The sequence below is a fragment of the Melospiza melodia genome, chromosome 3 (genome assembly GCF_035770615.1).
Source record: "Melospiza melodia melodia isolate bMelMel2 chromosome 3, bMelMel2.pri, whole genome shotgun sequence".
NCBI lineage: Eukaryota > Metazoa > Chordata > Aves > Passeriformes > Passerellidae > Melospiza > Melospiza melodia.
The window spans coordinates 70,521,265-70,540,002 of record NC_086196.1 but is presented as its reverse complement, the minus strand read 5'-3'; the positions used below and the strand labels follow the sequence as shown (position 1 = coordinate 70,540,002).

The 18,738-nt window shown below is 38.1% G+C and overlaps 1 protein-coding gene across 1 annotated transcript in view; it reads left to right on the top strand.

Annotated features, from left to right (window-relative positions):
• The window catches only part of USH2A (usherin), a 374,541-nt gene that overhangs the window by 239,759 nt on the left and 116,044 nt on the right, over positions 1-18,738 (top strand). The window contains 3 exon segments of the mRNA XM_063152181.1: positions 3,188-3,816; positions 13,457-13,791; positions 16,849-16,971. Of these exon segments, the coding sequence (XP_063008251.1) occupies positions 3,188-3,816; positions 13,457-13,791; positions 16,849-16,971 (1,087 nt within the window).

Here is an 18,738-nt window from a genome sequence, read left to right as displayed (position 1 = left end):
GGTTTGAAATATGAACTGAGTCTTAAGTACAAAGATGCCCACTGTTCCATCCTCAGTAGTTACTTCTATAAACAATTACATCCATGTAAAAAGCTTTATGATTTTATTTTCATCATTGACTGAGCTGTGTAGCTGTCATACTTTGCAGTCTTCCCTCCAGTGACAACCACACTGACAACATGTTATACTCCACATTGATTTTACAGTTAAGGAGCTGATTGTGATATATAGGGATTTTAAGAATTCAGCTGAGAGGATGACTTTTGCCTTTTATCATTCCATTAAAATTTTATAACCATCTTTTTCATGTCATTTCATCCATGAATTCTTACTTTAGAAAGTGATAGCTACTGCTGCGAGCATAACTTTTTTCTTGTTCAGAGCTTTTTATTGTATTAGCAAACTATCCCAATTATAGTTAATACTCATGTTTTACATAATTGTGGTGACCCTTTCAACCAAGCAGTATCGTGCTAGTTGATTTGTACATAGAATTAGATGATTCTGCTTGCCATTTAAAGAGAAGCTGCACTGAATGAGAGTTGGGGACCAGGATTTAATGCTTTCCCATCCAATGGGGCCAATTAAGCATCTCTCAAACGTCTTGTTTGAACTCAGAAAGTCTTAAAAGTCTCTCTTTTAAAAGGGCAGTAGGGAATGTGTGAGTAGGTATGCTAGCTACCAAAATACGCTTTTTTGAGGGGAAGGGGAGGGACCAGGGGGACCCAAAGCTGAAGTTTGACAGCTCCTCCTGTACATTACAGATTGTCCTTAAGGAATAAGTCTGAACTCGGGGGGCGTTGAAGCTCAGGTTCAACTAATTACCATGAATGTTTCACCTGTAATGCCTGCAACTTATTCAGTCGGAGTATAAAGGCTTGGCTGTTCCCTTACAGCAACTGCTTGAATATTGGGGGGCTTTTCTGTTGCGGTTTTTTTCTCCCTCCTGCAGATGCTCGCAGTGCAATAGCTTATGAGCTATAATTAGATGAAATGCAAATTTGTAGTTCAGTGGTAAATATTGTATTTTTGCTCCTTTCCCCCACTAAACTAGAATTTGCAGCAACTGATTTTCAAGGTCTTTAATTCCAAAGCAAATTCTCCTCCTTCCCTTCCATCCCAGAAAAAAAATTTGGTTTACAGAATATAAATCTAATTCAGATTTACACCTCCACCTCTCCATCTTTCAGTGAGGTCTAAATAATGGACCAAATTTTGTTCCAACTTACGACCTAATTGATTTTACCCAGGAGTACATGCAAATAGAATTTAATTACTCTTTACAACAGATCATCTTTTGTACTTGCAAATTCAGAGATCTAAATTAATCCTAGTGTGCACAAGCATTAAATACAGAACTCCATCCTTATTATCACTGTAAGTAGAGCAGGATATGTGATACAGCTGAGCTTTATGGAGTTGCTTTGTGATGCATCATATAATGAAAGACAAAACAGTGTTACTTTTCAAATTTAAAAGCAAAAAAAAAAAACAGATAATCTTGCTGTCCCAGTTTTACAGCAGTGTTTTCACAGACATGACTGGAATAATCCTGATGTACCTCTCTTTGTATGTGAGAGGAGAACAGGGACTTTTGACTGCTTCAGCTGTTACTCTAAAATATAGAAGAATATATAGAAGAATCAACTCATTGTGCTGGATTTATTTGATTCCTCCTTTGCCCCCCCCCCCGCCCCTTAAAATTTATCAGGAATTATTTAACTTCTGGTGAAGTAAGTTATTCTTCCTATAATGTTCCTTCTGGTTCGGACACCAGGAATTAAATAATAGTGTTGTTGACTACAATGGAATTCAGCATATGCTATGGCACCTCCCCTGAAGTTTTGGCACACCCACAATCACTGATGAATTTTAAATTTTTGAACACCTACATTTCCAAATGTAGGTCCCTTCCTTTCCCTCTCCCCCTTCAAATCCCCGAATCTAAAGCTATTTTAAACAATTACTAAATCCAAGTATATCTTTTTTTAAGATTTCAATAAAATGTAATGTTCACAGAAAAATCTCATAAATGTCAAAATTGCTGTGGGCAGAATAGGGGAGAATATAGTATTTTCTTGATCTGCTGTAGCAATTTATAGATTTCAGGATGTGGTTTATAAGAATGCTAAATGTTCTGGAATTACAGCTGTTACTGATCAGTGATTGAGCCAGATTTGTGTTATTGCACCATGTTCATGCTTGTACCTAGAGAGCAGTAAAGCCTCAATATAATAAAAAGCACCTGCATTTTAAATGAAATTTCAATTGAAAAACTTAACAGCCCTTCAAATTGCAGAATTTAACGCAGCCCAGTAAAGCTTAAATAACACTTTGCCTCCACAGGCTGAGGGTTTTGCATTCAAGGTGACTTGATTGTGTCGCATGGTGAAATTATTTACAATTAAGGAATTTCTCTGGAGGGCTGCAGAGTATTTGCTGTTCCACAACACCTATGCAGGCATATGGTCGGTCTTTTTCAGTATTCATGGAAGCTCCTGAACCTTTATGATAATTGAATCAGTTAGAGTGCTGAGTGGAGCAAGCATAAAACCTGTTAACCTAAAGGTCAGATCTGTGCATTGTTTATTTATCAGTAGGTGAAAGAGCTAAATCGGCAGCTTCTGTCACAGTTGAAGTAAAAAATCACCTATAATATTAACAGGGAGTAGATAAATTGCAAAAAATGGATTAGAATTATAAACAGAATGAAGTAAAATATTGAATATATAATGAGAGATGCAGTAGAGACTTACTGAGCTGTAAAATACACAGCATTGTTATGCCTGTGCTGTTGGTTGCAATTAGTATCTAGCGCTCTAGAAAAACATCCCCAAAAGCTAGAACTGCAGGTCTACAGTCATACTGAGCCACACACTTTCTCCTCACGCAAACAGCATTGATAGGGCATTTCTGAGACACAGGAGGAAAAAGGATGCAGAAGAGGAGGGAGGAGGGTTGGCACAAGGAAAGGTGAGCATCTTGCCTTTGAGGAGAGAGCCATATTCATCCCCTGAATATCTGGGCCTACATTTTCCAAAGAAACAGGCTGTTTAGTAGACCTGAGCTCCTTTTCAGATTTTTGAGCCTCATTTGGTGAGTACATCTTGGTGATACTGATTTCAAAAATCACAAATTGTTAGTAATTTCTCTTTCCTTTTTTTTATTTCATTTTATTTTATTACAGAGCCTGGACCTTTAGATCCACCACTTCTGTTGGATGTTACAGCAAGGGCAGCAAGCATCACCTGGCAGCATCCTTTAAAGCCAAATGGCATTATCACACATTATAATATTTACCAAAATGGCCAACTGCATGCTACAGTGCCAGGAACTACATCTAACTGCACTGTAGAAGACTTGCATCCTTACACTGCCTATGTGTTTCAGGTAGAAGGATGCACTTCTAAAGGATGTTCTCTTTCACCCACAACCCCAGAAATACAAACTCTTCCAGATGCCCCTGAGGATATTCCTGCTCCAGAACTCTATTCTGATACCCCAACTTCTGTGGTCATATCCTGGCAACCCCCTGCTCACCCAAATGGTTTGGTGGAAAACCTTACAATAGAGAGGAGGGTGAAAGGAACAGAACAAATCTCAACTGTGGTGCATCTCCCCTTCGGTCAGTCCATGAGCTACATTGACCAGAGCACTGCTCTGAGCCCTTGGCAGAAATTTGAATACAGAGTTCTGATGAGCACCCTGCACGGGAGCACCAACAGCAGTGCCTGGGCAGAAGTTACCACCAGACCTTCCAGACCTGCAGGTGTTCAGCCTCCTGATGCAGAAGCATTGGGACCCTATTCAGTCAAGGTAGGAATAATTCTCATTGCCTCATGGCTTTAACGTGTTTTTCTTGTAACAACTGTGTATTTAAGAGAGACATCTACTGGCTGAGCCAACAGACTTCATTGCTGCAGGGTAGTTGAATAATTAGTGTCTGTGCTTTGGCTCAAAAGCATTAGACTCTTTTTCCATTTTTTTTTTTTTTACACCAGCCTCTGGCACTGTATTCCAGTTCATTTTCTTCCTTACACACCTGATGTATTTTCAATAATAAACTTAAAAGATTACTTCTAACTCCCTAATCAGATCAGAAAATTGCCTACTACCTTCTCCAAAATTTCAAGACTTCATTAAAATTCTAAGTAAAAAAGATTTTTTTTTCTGCAATTAAGTCTTAAGTCTGTACAATTATCAGATTTTTTTAAATGGCTAATGAAGAAAAAATAGCATTTTTGTTCTCCTGATTTACAGAAGATGAGTCTTACAGGACTACATAGGAAGTTTTCAATTATTCACATCGTTCTGTTGGGAATGAACTCTAGAGGACAGGATAACTACCATTGTTTTGGCTTGCATACAAACTTCATTCAAGGGAAATTAGTGTAACCAAACAAGAGGGATTTTTGTAGCTTAGAAGCCTCTTTTGTGTAAATACACACATGCTTCCATGGATTCAGTCTTGTACTAATGCCAAAAGTATTGGTACAGTAGCTTGCTCACCAGAGCACAAAACAAAGGACATTTGCATAAGATTGAAGTTCATCTGTTAGATTTATTATTTTTTGGTATACATTGTATTTTCAAAAGGTAAACAGAGTGTTGTTACCAATGCAATCTGAATAATCTGAGGGTATGAATTTCAGCAGTAAACAAGTGCTGATATTTTTTCTTTGTTCACACATAATTTTAAAGTATAAAAAAAATGCTATTAGGCAAAAAAAATCCTGAGCTTATGAAATTATGTTTTAATGTCTAAGGAATTGCATGTTACCTCCATGTTAATTGCAAATCAGTTCAATATGAGTACAATGGTTACTGTAAGAATTAATAACGATCGACCACTAGTAATGAATTGCCAGAGTGCTATTGAAGATTTGGGCAATCTACTTCCAGGACTCTGCCCTCTGTACTTCTGTAGATATATCTTAATATTCCCCACAATTTATAGTAAAGCATTTTTCATGGATTTGCCAGAAGCTGCAATGCTGAGTAAATAGTAGCTCTAGTTCAATTGCATGCTTTCCCACATGTCCACGTTTCATTGAGGGAGCTTTTTCACCTTGGCTTCAACTCTGAACACAAAGACTCACTGCAACCTTTGAAGTTCCAGTTAACGTGGTAAGAACATAATAATTTTATATCTTACCCCTAATTTTTTGTTCTTCATGTGCATTCAACACTCAGTCCTTGTTTTAAAAGCATGTGGGTTATCAGTGATTGTGTCATGCTTTACTGGATGTCTTTTCCCAAGATCAGACGTGTGTGTATTGTATTTTTCTTAACTCCAAGATTAAGTAATCTACAAATACTGAAAGTTATTTGGATCATTTATTTCTTCTGAAATCTGAATTAAGGCAATGCAGTTTTCCATCTATAGTAATTAAATTTCAATACAGCACTGTTTTTTAAATTTGTTTTCCCTTTCTTACTGAAGAGTTCAGATGCTTATTTTCCTTCTTTTTTCCCAGCCTGCAATGTATATTCAAAATTCTTTAAATGCCTTTAATGTCCAAACTGTATGAACTCCTCTATGAATGGAGGTCAAATTTAGTGTCACTGCTGCTCGTGTAGACTCGGACTTGTGTTTTCCACCTGGAGATAAATATTTTTCAGATATGTTAAGACCAATTTTTGTCAAAGACACTGAAGCCTGGATGTTTTTATTTCCACTAATTGTTTTTACTGTCAATTTTCATTAATTTTAAATATTTAAGTTAAAATGTTCAAAATAGTTTAAGGTGGCAGCATTGCATTGAGAAAAGTGACTTACATATATGTCTCTCCAAATATATTCACTCCTGAGTATCTCTTCTACTAAATTCTCTCTGTTACTGTTACAGAACATTGGTTCTTTGCTGATATCAACATAAATTATTGTATTTATCAAGTATTTTAATTTACTTAAAGTTTTTCCATTTTATATTCATCATAAGTGATAGAAAGTCAGGAAAACTTGGTACAATTCCTGTGCAGAGAGTATCCCATGGTTGAGATATTACTTCAGTTCTGATTTCTAAGATTCTAAGACTTCTTAAAAATATTAAAATTTTTCTCACTTGTCCAGGTCAGCAAGACATTTTTTAATTTTTCAGCATTTACTATTCTAACAATAAATTATTTCTTCTCTCTTTAAAAAAATTGAAACAAAGCTGTAGTTGCAGAAGAGCTCATTGCACTTCATCACCGACGAGATAATAGACAAGACTTGCTGCACCCAGCAGTTTTCTCGCCTTCTGCTTGTTTGCAGATGGGAGCACCAGAGGAAGCAACTGGGATTTCATCTTGCTTGTCGGTCTTCTTACAGATCTGTCAAATGGATTAGTTTGCTAGAGGTGGTGTTGTTTCCTTCCCTGCATTTTTATGGCAAATTCATGTCAGAGTAGGAGGGCTCGGAGAGCACTCAGGGCTTCACTGTGTCCCTGAGGCGGTCTTGTGTGAATGCTGTGTACTGGGAGAGGACAAGAAGAACAAGGGAGCACCTGCTCACAAAATGTTCGGGGATTTTGCCCAAATTCTCTAGAACTAGGGTGGAGATCTGTAAACCCGCTGTGTCCCTTCATCCCAGAAATTGCAAGTTGTACGGACAGAAAAGCCTGCAGTATTCTGCAAAGATTGCCTCTTAATCATTGAAATGCTTTCCTGTGTGGAAATAGGAAGGATTTCACATGGAACTGCTTTACACTGGTGCCCATAAAAGTCCTAAAAAGGCTTACTTTCCCTCTTGAGTAGCTCAAGCCCAGCACACCTGTAGTGCATATGTCACCTATGTAGTGTTCAGATGAAATTTGTGGAGTCCTTGGTGCTGTACAGTGCTCTTACCTCAGTGTCTGCAGTGGCAGCTCTTAAGCACAGGGTGGAAAACAAAGTATCTCTTTGGGAAGGAGATTTTAATTACCTATCACCCTAGAGAGAGCTGTCCTCCCAGGTTAGAGCAGGAGGTATTGGAAGGGCACTGTGGGAAAGATTAGCAAGAGGTGCCTTTACCAAGCCACTGTAGCAAATCAATAGAGGCTTTCAGCTGTCAGTGCAACCGATCCCTAAACCATGAGTGCAAATATTTATTTCTACTGAAAACAGAGAGAATTTACAAAAAAAGAGAAACATATTTCCATTCCTTTATTTTGGTCATTGAATCAATAAAAACTATTTGAGGATGTGAAGAATTCAAAGTGCTCCAGGATAGTACTCACTGAGTATACAGCTTATTTTCATAGACAAAAGCTTTCACCCTGCAAGGAGGAGAGTATCAGCATGGCAGGTCACTCTCAGGATAAACAGTTCTGATATGTGTGTCCTCCGTTAACATTCCATTTTAATCAGAATGGACCAATATCTCTCCATAACATTTAACTTGCTTTCCTTTGAGCAACAGAAAGCGTAAGGCTGTCGATAATTTTTAAAGTACCCATTTCTGTGACACCTGCATGATATTTTTTAATATTTGCTGAATTGATAATGTTCATGGTAGCGGAGTATAATGCGCAATAAACTGCTTTTGTGGCTGATTAAATGCCAAAGTGAAGTGGAGGCATTCAGCAACTGCAAAAGCCGTTTATTTAGTGTATGCCAATGCCATGAACATTATTCCTGTTACACAAGATTTGCTATACCCTAATGCAGAGAAGTAGAAAAGAAATTGTTTCCTTTTCTTGTGAGGGTTACAATTGCTGTGCTGCCTCAATCTCACACTTCACACTGATATGACATTCGGGAATGTAGCTAGGTTGAGTGCCTTGAGAAAGAGGCTGGTTTACACAGTGAATAATTATTTGATGGAGTTCTTTGTGTAGGAAAGGCATTATGTGGCTGGGTACACTGAACTAAATTAACTGTATTATACAAACCTTGCAACTTTGGCCTTATAACTTTTGGTAGGAGGAATTCCCTTTTGCTGGGAATTCCTGCTGGGGTTCTTCCTTGAGGATTCTGGCCTGGAAAAGGCAGCTGCAATCTTAATTATTGGCTTCACCAGAGACTTGCTGCCTCATATTGCCTGTATTGCTTCCCCTCACTGACGACTGCCACCAGCTGGACCACTGACAGATAAAAACTGCAGCCATTTCCTGTCATCCTTCATGTAACTTTTTTCTCAAGGTAGAAGTTGGCATGAATTGTGCATAATCCTGATGTTTCTCTCCAGTGGAAACTTTTTTTTTCTTTTCGGTGTTTGTAAAGAGTTTATGAGAGAATGATCTCCTCCTGGTTGGATGGAATAAATACCTCATTGACATATAGTTCTGGTGCCGTGCTATTCCTTCATGATAACATCATTTAAAGAAACTTCCTGCAAGTTGATTAGATAGAAAATGAGAAAAATAAAAAATTATTATTACTTCTCTCTTATATATGTTATATATGTTATATATGTTGCCTGTGAGGAATGAAGGGCTGTGGTGATTCTGTGGCACCTAATTGCTATTCTAATTTCTTTTTTTTTGTTTGTTTTGCATATTGATTCAGTAATGTCATTGATTTTCCATTGATTGATTATTTTTTCTGAAGTATTTCCTCGTGAGTTCTCTGACTGAGGAAGGGTTTTAGGTTTTTTAATTCAGTTGTCATTCATGTTTGTTCTTACCCAGAGAGATGAATGTCTTACTTTGCTGTTCACCTGCTATTCTGTTCTTTGTATAGAAGAACTTGAAGCAGAGAAAGCTGCTATTCCACCCTCCAGACTGAACAATGTCATTAGTTTGCTGTCACAGTATCTTCAAGAGTTGCCATCTGTACTCTTTCAATACAGTAGATTATCATTTATTGCAACAGTGATAAACTTTTCTGGTAGATATTTCTCAAATTTCACTACTAAATTGGATATGCAAGTGAGCAAACACAAACAAACAAGTCTCTATTTTTATGGTTGTCTTCTGTTCTTCATTATCCCAGAAGCTGGATAGTGGACTGCTAAATGCCTGTTCTGTAAATAGGCTGGGATTAAAATGCACAGGAGAAAGATTTCAGCTGCAAGAAACAGATATCACTGACACATTTAAAGCAACATACCCTGTAGTTACAGTTTGAGTATCATGCATGACAAAGAAGGTATTTTCTTTATCCACTTTCCATTTCCCACAGAATTAGTTACAGGCACGTGTTCTGGAGCTAGTGTTTTTTGTCTCACACATTAATGTTTGCTGTCCTGAGAGTTGATTCTGATTACAGAATGTTGGATGCAATGCTAATTACTCCAAGGTCACTGAAGTCAGTGCTAACAGTGAGGTGATCCTTCAGTGTTCCTCCTCTGCAGGTCACTGTGTGGCAGAGAATGAGGCTGTGAAGACCATTCCTCTGTTCCCAGTTAAAACTCCTTTGTACTATTTCATTCTCCAAACACTTCAGTCTGCAGTTACCCCAGAATATAATTTTGAGAGTAGAAACAACCCTCATTCCTAAGCCGTGTCTGCTGAAGGGACATGTAACATGCCCAGGTAACAGCTTCATGCTGGGAAAGGGAAAAAAAGGGCTTGGACTTTGTTCCCCACCCTTCCAGTTGTGTGCAGGTATGCCTGGTGCATCAGGGAGGTTGTTTAGGAGCAATCAATCCCTGTGTGAAGATTGCCTTGTAATGCTGCTAAGGTCAGGGAGACCTTGGTTCATTTGACACATAAGTGCTGCTTGAGTGACTTAGGATATTCCAACACCCATAGGAACAACTTTAACTTGCACACTAGAGGTTTTCCACATGTTATGACTGTGATTTCTTGCACAGCTTGCTCATTTGGTATGGATGATACAGTGGGGTTTCATCAGCATCATCCCTCTGCCTTTGATAAAGTTGAAACTCTCTACTGTTGGTGTTTAGGATCATAAATGTTCTTTTGTTTTTCCCACTACTCAAGCAAAGTCCTAGGAGTTTTTGTAGTAGCTGTTACTGCAATCTTGGTCATGCTGTTCTTCTCCTTGCTGCAGCTGGGTGTAACTCATTTGCAAAGTTTATGAGCAGAAATATCAGTGCCCTTTCTCAGAATTTGCATTTCCAGTATGATCCTGGCCCTTGATTGAAGCCACAGTAATTTCTGTTAAGACAGATAAGCATTTTGGAAGAAATTCTTCTCCCAACTATTCTAGGGGAGCTGGGAGATTGTCAGAGGACTAGTCCAGTGGCTGGAATGCAGAATTAGGGTAACAGGTCTTTGTTTGGAGTTTTGCTTCTTTCTGATACATGATTTAGTCTGGGATTAAGTCTTTCTATCTCTAAGACTGGAATAATAATATTTGCAATTTGAGACTTAGAATGTGCTTTGAGACCAACAGTGAAAAGCTCTCAGTAGTGTATTTATTACATTCTGTTTGTAGAGGTTACAAGCAGTATCTAGGAGAAATGAGAATAAAATGAAGCCAAACACACTGATTTAAAAGCAAACTGTTGAAGCCAGGCCTGAACAGTAAAATAGCTTACATGTGCCAATGCCTCTCCTCAGATAGCTCAAAATTAAGTTGCAGGGTTCCAACTGCTGTCAAAAAAGGAAAAAAATTCCAAGGTTATAACTGTTTAATGGGGGGAAAATGGCTAATTTCTGTCTCTTTAAATTTTGTGGTGGAGAAAATAAGGTCCTTTGATCTTTAAATGAAAGCTTCCAGAGTCATTACATTGAATCAGTTAATCTCTCCCAGTAGTTACCTTATTCTCTCTTCCTCATGGGCATCCTCTTTCATGGTCTCAGTGCTGAGCTTCAAATCAATGAACAAACTGTTACTGCTTCCAACACAGCCTGTCTAGTGAGCTTTCCTGCTTTCATGCATTGCCAAGCTCTTACCTCAAACCTTGGCACGTCCAAGAGGAGAAGAGGTCCAGTAGTGCCACGTGTGTGTTAACCAGGCTGGCTCCATCATCTTCATTTATGGGTCAAGCAGTCCCTTGCCTCTTGAAAAGAGATGTTTGTGCAGGATTGCATGTCCTGACATTCCCAGGTGACACAGGTAATTCTAAGCAGCTCAAGCGACACAGAAGGGTTAGGGACTATCCTTGGTCATCCCACTACTTAGTTAAAAAAAAATATTAACCAGAGCAACAACAGATCTTCATATCTTTGTGTGAGATATCCATACCCAGAGAAAAATAAATTGCATTGTGTGTGCTGCTGGCTGAATATACTCTTTGTTCAGAATGGTTTTTATTTCTCTCTGGGGGAAAAAAAATTAAAGAAATTTCCCACTGTAAGTACCACAAAGCATATCTATTACTTACAGTATGAGCTGCTGTACCTGGTAGAGCACAACAAATACTGTGAAGTAGCACCTGGGAGTTTTTGAAGGTGTTACCAGCTAGTGCACACAGTGGGTGAAAGTCAGGAGCGGAGGTTATGGAGCAACCTCTTCTCCTGTCATTAATCTGGTCCTTTATGTGAAGGGGTTACACGGTATGGTGAATCTTGCACAAGTTGTGGTAGAGTCATTTTTTAGGTTTGGACATGAAAGTTTCTGACTGTGTATCACTTATTTTTCTTTGCATTTACTTCCCTTGTTTTGACTTGTGTCCCTTGCCTCTTGCACCATTACCCAGTTATTGTGGGAAGAGAGGGCTCTCATCCCAGCTATTGTGGGATCAGAGGCTGAAAAGGCCTTGACCCTTTGTAAATGCTGCTCAGCAAAAACAAAAATATTCCTGTTTTACCAATACTGTTTTCAGCACAAATCTGAAACAGCCCCATACTAAACCCATTCTACTATGAGTAAAATCTTCCCAGCCAAAACCAGCACATCCTTCTACTTGAAAACTTTTTCTGTTGGCTGTGCTAATTATCCATTCTTCTTTTTCCTAAGCCTAACACTAGATCACATGAAATACTTCAAAAAGAGAGTTCTGCTCAATATCTGTGAGAATGGTGCAGAGTCACTTCCTAGCTTGTGTGAAATTTTGCACTGCTTTATCAGTGGTATTTTCTTTATTTGTTCGAACATGATTTGGGGCCAGAAGCAACAGAAATCTGAATACAGCATTTGATAATTAGCCAGAGCTAAGCCTTTCCTATGTGGCCACCAATAATCTTGGTTTTGCTGTCTTTACTCAAGATCACCCTGTTTCTAATTCTCTGTTTAATAGTATTCCAGAATCTGTTATCAAAATCCTTCAGCTTTCTCCAGCACTTTGCTGCCAGCTTTCTTACAAGTCTGATGGCCTAAGAGGTCCTTCTGTACCTAAAATATAACATTTTGTAATCCCATTTTTAAAAAAATAATTTTATAAATCAGGCTTCTCTGTTTCCATGGCCCTGTGTAATTGTGCATATACATTTTTAAAGATGGTTGTTTTGAAGACTAAGAGAATTAAGGAAAAAGTTCAAATTAACTGAAATTAAAGTATTGTGGTATTATTATTTAAAACTTCAGTATTTTCTTTATTTTACCTAGGTTTTAGATATATACCTAGGTTTTAGGCATATCTAGATTTTTTTCCATTTCTGTGTTTTTTTCTATGTTGTATTCATTCCTAATTATCTCATGCCTGGGAGGAAAAGAGACAGCAATTGTTATAGATGAGTGGGTAAATGGCAAGGAAAACAGTCCCAGAGCAAAGCAAAGCTCGTGTGCTTCCTGCACTGGGATTTCTAGGGAAATGAGTATTGATAGATGCTTTTACACTACCTTTATGAAACTTTGAGATTCCTAATACATGTTAGGTTACACGTCCTTGTTGTGCCAGTCTGAAGGCCCCTCTATTGTGGTACCATGGCAAAAAGCCTTAAAAAATAATTTAGAACATTCATGCACTTTATAGTACAATTGTTCGTGTGTGATTTTTCAGTGGAGCTGGTAAGAATAAATATATATATGTGTTATCTACCCCCTGCCTCAAAAACATCCTCAAATCTTAAAAAATCTCACCTAACCTCAGTTCAGTAGGAACAAAACCACAATAAGAGTAGCGGTATGTGTGTGTGTGTATATATAGGCGTGTGTGTATTTAAATAAAAAAAACCCCATGAATTCTGTATGTAACTTCCAATCTTTTTGCAATCAGATTTTATTAGTATAATTTTATAGCTTTTAAAATGGAATATTGTCCCTGTTCTTTGTCTGATACTTACAAATTACAGTGTAATTTGTTAATTAAAAAAAAAAAAAAAGATTTGTTTTTACTCTGCCACTGGTGGTCAAGCATGCCAGGTAATGCACCCTAAGAAAATAAGTGACAGTGATGCTCATGATAAGTACTTTACTTCTGCTAATGCATCTGAACATCTCATGGAATTCTGAGTGATGTGGAGTATTCACGTAAAGCAAAACAATAGATTTTTTCGATGGTTACAACTGTACTGTGTACCTCACTAAAATTAAAGATTAGATTTCTAATTGATTTCCCTTTAAAAATAGTAGTCTGTTTTGATTGAAAAGAACATCTTCAGATCCCGCTTGTGTCCATCTGTAGCATGCTATGCCTGTATTTCTGCAATGTGACTGTAAGAAATCTGTTATTTTAGGGGGTTTTTTTCCCCTCCTTTTCCAGGTTTCCTGGAAGCCTCCTCTGATTCCGAACGGAGAGATCCTGAACTACGAGATCCGCATGCCTGACCCGCGCATCGTCATCGCAGGGAACCCTTCGTCGCGACTGAGCCACTTGGTCACCAACCTGGTCCCCTACACCAACTACTCGGTCACGGTGATAGCCTGCACTGCAGGGGATGGCTTCCTGGGGGGCTGCACCGAGAGTCTGCCCACGAGAGTCACCACACCCCCGACAATTCCTCAGAGTGTCAGCCCCTTGTCTGTGACTCCCATCAGCGAATCCTTCATTGCCGTCTCTTGGCAGCCACCGCTAAGGCCCAATGGTCCCCATCTGAGGTAAGCTGAGACTGAGACAGCAGTTTGCTTCTCCTTACCTCAGTCTGACTCAGAAAATTCTGTGATGCAGACTTCATCATGAGATCTCTTAATTTTGGATTTCTTGAAATTCCACTTTAGGGCTCAGAGAAGAGTCAGGATTATTCAGGGCAAATGTATTGTCTGTGCTGGCAGGCTCTGGGTCTCAGATCAGTGCTGTCTGAAAAACCAGAAGGAGCAAGCACAGGATATTTGCAAAGTTATAAGTGGTTTGGGCTGCAGCATTTGGCCACTTTTTGGTGATGAGTTCAGGCAACAACTTCCACCAATAAAATGACAAGAAGAGGTTTTTTTAAACATGACTAATTACACATCCAGTATTCTCAATACTCTGGGTTATTCCACATGAAGAGAAAGTGACCATTTGGAAGGATGATGACATGAAATAATCTTCAAAAATTAAGTGATGAATAAATTTTAAATAAGGCAGTGCATGAGAAAAATGGAAGCTGAAGGGCTAGAAGTGTGAGGGCGTAGCCAAAAAGGGAAATGCAAGGAAGTACAGCAAGGACGTCTGCTGCGTACAGCAGACTGAGTTTCACCACAAGAGCCAAAGAAAGGAATGTCCTCTGAGATTTGTCTTGAATGATGGGATGGGAATCTTGACTTGAATGTTGAATACCAAGTGTGTGTGTGTGTGTAGATATACATTAAAGAAATATGCATTTGAGTGCATAAAGGTTTATAAAGACAAATATATTTTTATATATACTCAATAAAAAATGTCAAATCTTTCATTCTAGTGCTTTAACGTATCGTGAAACGTTGTGCATGGAATTACAGCTCTGTAGTCCATATGTTCTGGTTAGTAGCTCTCTTCTAGGTGCACTGATGGGTTCAATAATTATCATGTAATGCCGTTTCAGTTGCGGATGTTATTACAGCACAGTAGCTTGACTTTTTCTTCAGGCTTAATTAGGGCACACTACAACTGAATGAAAGGATTATTGCTCTACAGTAAAATTTGAAGATTCAGAAAAGCAGTGTCTGTTATTCTGGGGTTAACAACACGACCATTTTACCATAGATTATTGAAGTAATTCAGCACGACCTACATCTGCAGATTTCATTTCTTTCATGGTGTGCCATGCTGCCCTCAACAAGAACAACCACTGAAGCAGCTGCTCTGTACAGCATGATGGAACAAGAAGTCTGCAGCAAGCAGAGCAGCAGCAGCAGCTGCCAGTGGGGGTGATTTACACATGATCGCCACTCAGTGTTCAAAAAGATTTGATGTTTTTCAAGACTCGTCTATGAAATATATTGGACAGAATATGCCAGGATGGTTTCCTATAAAGCTGTAATGATCTGTCTTTGTGTTGACACTGATGAACCACTCATGTGAGAGCTGTTCTTGTTATAAAGTCATCTGATTTTTTTTGACAGAGTTGGAGTTTAATTAGTTTTTGGTATTTAATTTCTGAAGTTATAATCTGAATTTCTGCAGTAATTCAGTTTGGCATCACTAAGTGGCACAATGCTTGCTTGTACCTGTTGAGGATTATTCCCTAAACTCGAGGGCAAAAGTTGTTGGAAGTCATGCATGTACTCCCTAGCTGCTATGGAGCACAGGAAGTGTCAGATCTCTCATAAGAGCATCTCAGTTGATTTCTGGTTTTGAAGCAACATTAAATCACTCTATGCAGTACCTGTTAAATCTGGGATGGTATTGTCTAACATGTCCTTATCAGACTGGAGATGATCTTAACTTAAAGAAGTGTCAAATTACACACAAAACCATTGGTCAGCCTGATAATTACAACTGAGAGGTGACCCACGCCAAGGTATTCTGCAGAACAATTAAACATGGAAACATTTTCACAAATGTGCATTTAAAATGAGAGTATTTAAAATCTGCCTAAGGGCCAACCTACTTCTGTCTAGAATTTAGCAGTAAGTGCCATTCCAGAATGAGAGGCAGGGACAAGATGAAATAGAGCAGCTCAGCACATAAGAGAATCAAGTTATGTATTTAAGGGAATATGTATGCATATGACCCTAACTTGCTGGGCTATCAAACTGAAACAATTATTGAAAGAATAAATTAAACAGTCCTGTGGAATGTAATAAAGAGTAATAATCCTAAAGATTTTGAACAAATATATCTAATTTTGTTTCCTTTAGAGTGTAGTTTCCTTTGTAATCCCTAGAATGATTAGGAAATGCAAACTATAATATTATCCCCTTTAGTTTGTGACACTAAGTGATCTAATTTTTGTTAAATTCCATAAAGGTTTTGTATAAAAGATGATGGAGGGTGTGTGATGCAGCCTGGGTGGAAAGCATGTTTTCCAAATCAGGCAGTCTCATGGCTGACCTGATGAAAGATGGGCTTTGGCTGACCTGCTGTTTGGAACAGAGACAGGAATACTGCTTCAGATACCAATTAAAACCAGGATGAAATAATTTGGTCTTTCAAGCTCACATCATGAATTTCTACCCAAACACAAAGGTGCCTTGCTAAGGTGTACAGATGGCTGGAACAGTTAACTCATTCTGTGCCTGTTTTCTCCTGTAATTTACACTGTGGTTATTTGCAAACACATTAAGTACAAAGGCACACTTAAGCTATTACTAATAGTGAAATAACAATGGCAGTGCTCTTTGTGTCAGTGCATTTGCAAGAAAGAGGCATAATCATTTAATGTTCTGGAGCAACCTGGGCTTATCACACAAGTCTGCATAAGACGCTGTTATGGGCTATTTGGACTTGCTCTTGATAGTGTTTTCAGAAAGTTTGAAATCCATAAATCATTGAATAAACTGGTTGTGTTTTTTTCAAGTGGAAATACTTGATTTTCTATTTTCAAATTAGTTTCTTTTTTTTTTTTTTTAGTAATTGAATATTTTAAAGCACAAAACATTAAAAAGAATGTTTATCTCAGGAAGTTTACAGCTGTAAAAACAAAATAATGTGTGGCTTTAAAAAAAAAACTAGTTGGGTTCTTTTTTTTTTTTTTTTTTGTGTAATAACATTAGTTGAGATAATCCTGGTGTTCTGCTTGTCTTTTGTGTTAGATATGAGCTCCTGAGACGTAAAATCCAGCAACCACTTGCATCAAATCCCCCTGAAGATTTAAATCTGTGGCACAATATTTACTCAGGAACTCAGTGGTTTTATGAAGATAAGGGTCTTAGCAGGTGAGATTACAAAAACTATAAAAACAAATGCTGGCATTTTGTATAGTGTATGTTTAATAGTTCAAAGTATTTCTTGTGTCTTTATGTAGTGAACATATTAATTATGTAATGAAATATTTTTTGTCATCATCTTTGGTGTTAATCATTCTAATATGCAGGGATTTATTATTAGTGTGTCATTCTTGACTCATGCATTGTTTTGCTTTTAAAACCAAATGAAAATAAAAGTCACATGAAATTTTAGCATTGATATGCTCGTGCAATCAAACCACTTATATTTATGGGTACAGATGCTGTAGATTTGTGTGTTGTTGAAATTATAGCACAGGCAGAATGCATGTTTGAGGGAAACACCTGAAAATTGTTTTCAGCAATGTTTTTTCACCTGATTTTGTTGTGTTAGCTTCATCACCATTAAATGCAGGGTATTTAGAAAGGGGAAATAGAGTGTGTGCTCTGTTCCTCAGTATGTAACAGACCTGCTGAGTGGGGTAGAGCAAGACATTTACTCTTGATTGACCTTAATTTCTACATCTTGAAGTCAAGGCTATTGCTCCTTAAGACAAAACATAGAAATGAAGAAATTGTAATGGAAGATTCAACATGGATTCTGCATCAGGTTTTTCTAAGTAAAGTCTCAGGAAAACCCTCTTGGATGGTTTCAGGGTGTGTGTGTTCTGTGTGCTGGTATGAGTACTCTGTGTCAATCACTGACCCTCAAATATCTGTTCTTTCCTTCTTCTTCTGTAAAAATTGAGTGAGCATCCCTCCTGAGCACAATGGGAAACAGGAGAACGTGACCTCTGCTCCTGTTCAGAGACACACTGAAGCAAACTGAGGGCTGCTGTCTCTGGCTTGCTTCTGCCTGCCTGCTGAAAGCCACTGCTCTTTTCCATCTGTTGCAATAACTGCTTGTGGAGCTGTTCTTGTACCACTCCTGCCCAAGTGTCCATTTCTTTCTCTCAGCCATGCTTGGAAGTCTGCATAGAGTCATTCTTGGTTTTAGCTCTGCACATTTTAGTGCAGCAGCATATTTTTGTCTATGTAGCAGTTATGGAGCAATTCAGAGGTGGCAATGCATTCAGAAAGAGCCTCAGTGACCAATTGTTAGGCACCATGACATTTTGGGTTGAATGAGCTGTGACCAAAAACGTGTGCCTAACCCTTGGACACACATGAACACTTCTCCTGGGGAAGGTTCTGCAACTTGCAGCTATGTTTTTGCAGTTAACAGCTCAGGAGTTTGTGGCCGGAGAGAAGATGCTCAAACACTCAAGCCTTTTTTTTCCCAAAAGAAAATTAATATATCAGTATTTATTTTAATTTGTAATACTTAAAACATGTTTCAGAATTACTGATATTGTCAGATGGTTTCTTCATTTCAGGCTACAACAGACTCATTTGATTTTCATTGTTGAAAATATGGATCAAAAAAATGAATCACAAATTCTCATCAGTAAATTCCAAGAATAGAGTACTTTCTTTTTTCTTTTATTATATGTGTGCTACAATGTCCAAGAAAAAATTAAATGTGTGTAAGTGACAGAAGAAGCAGAGAGAGAAATAAGATATGTTTTGAATATTTTCCCCTTTTGTCAATGCTTAGAGTTAGACTTGGAGTGAGTGAGTTCCCATTAAGTTGCTTTATTCTCAGTGGGACTGCTAAAGCTTAGCTCTTTTAAAAATCAGGGTGTTATAGTAAACCATCTAAAATAAATGCAAAAAGTAAAGTAAATATACAATGTGAGTGAGTAATTTTTGTACTAA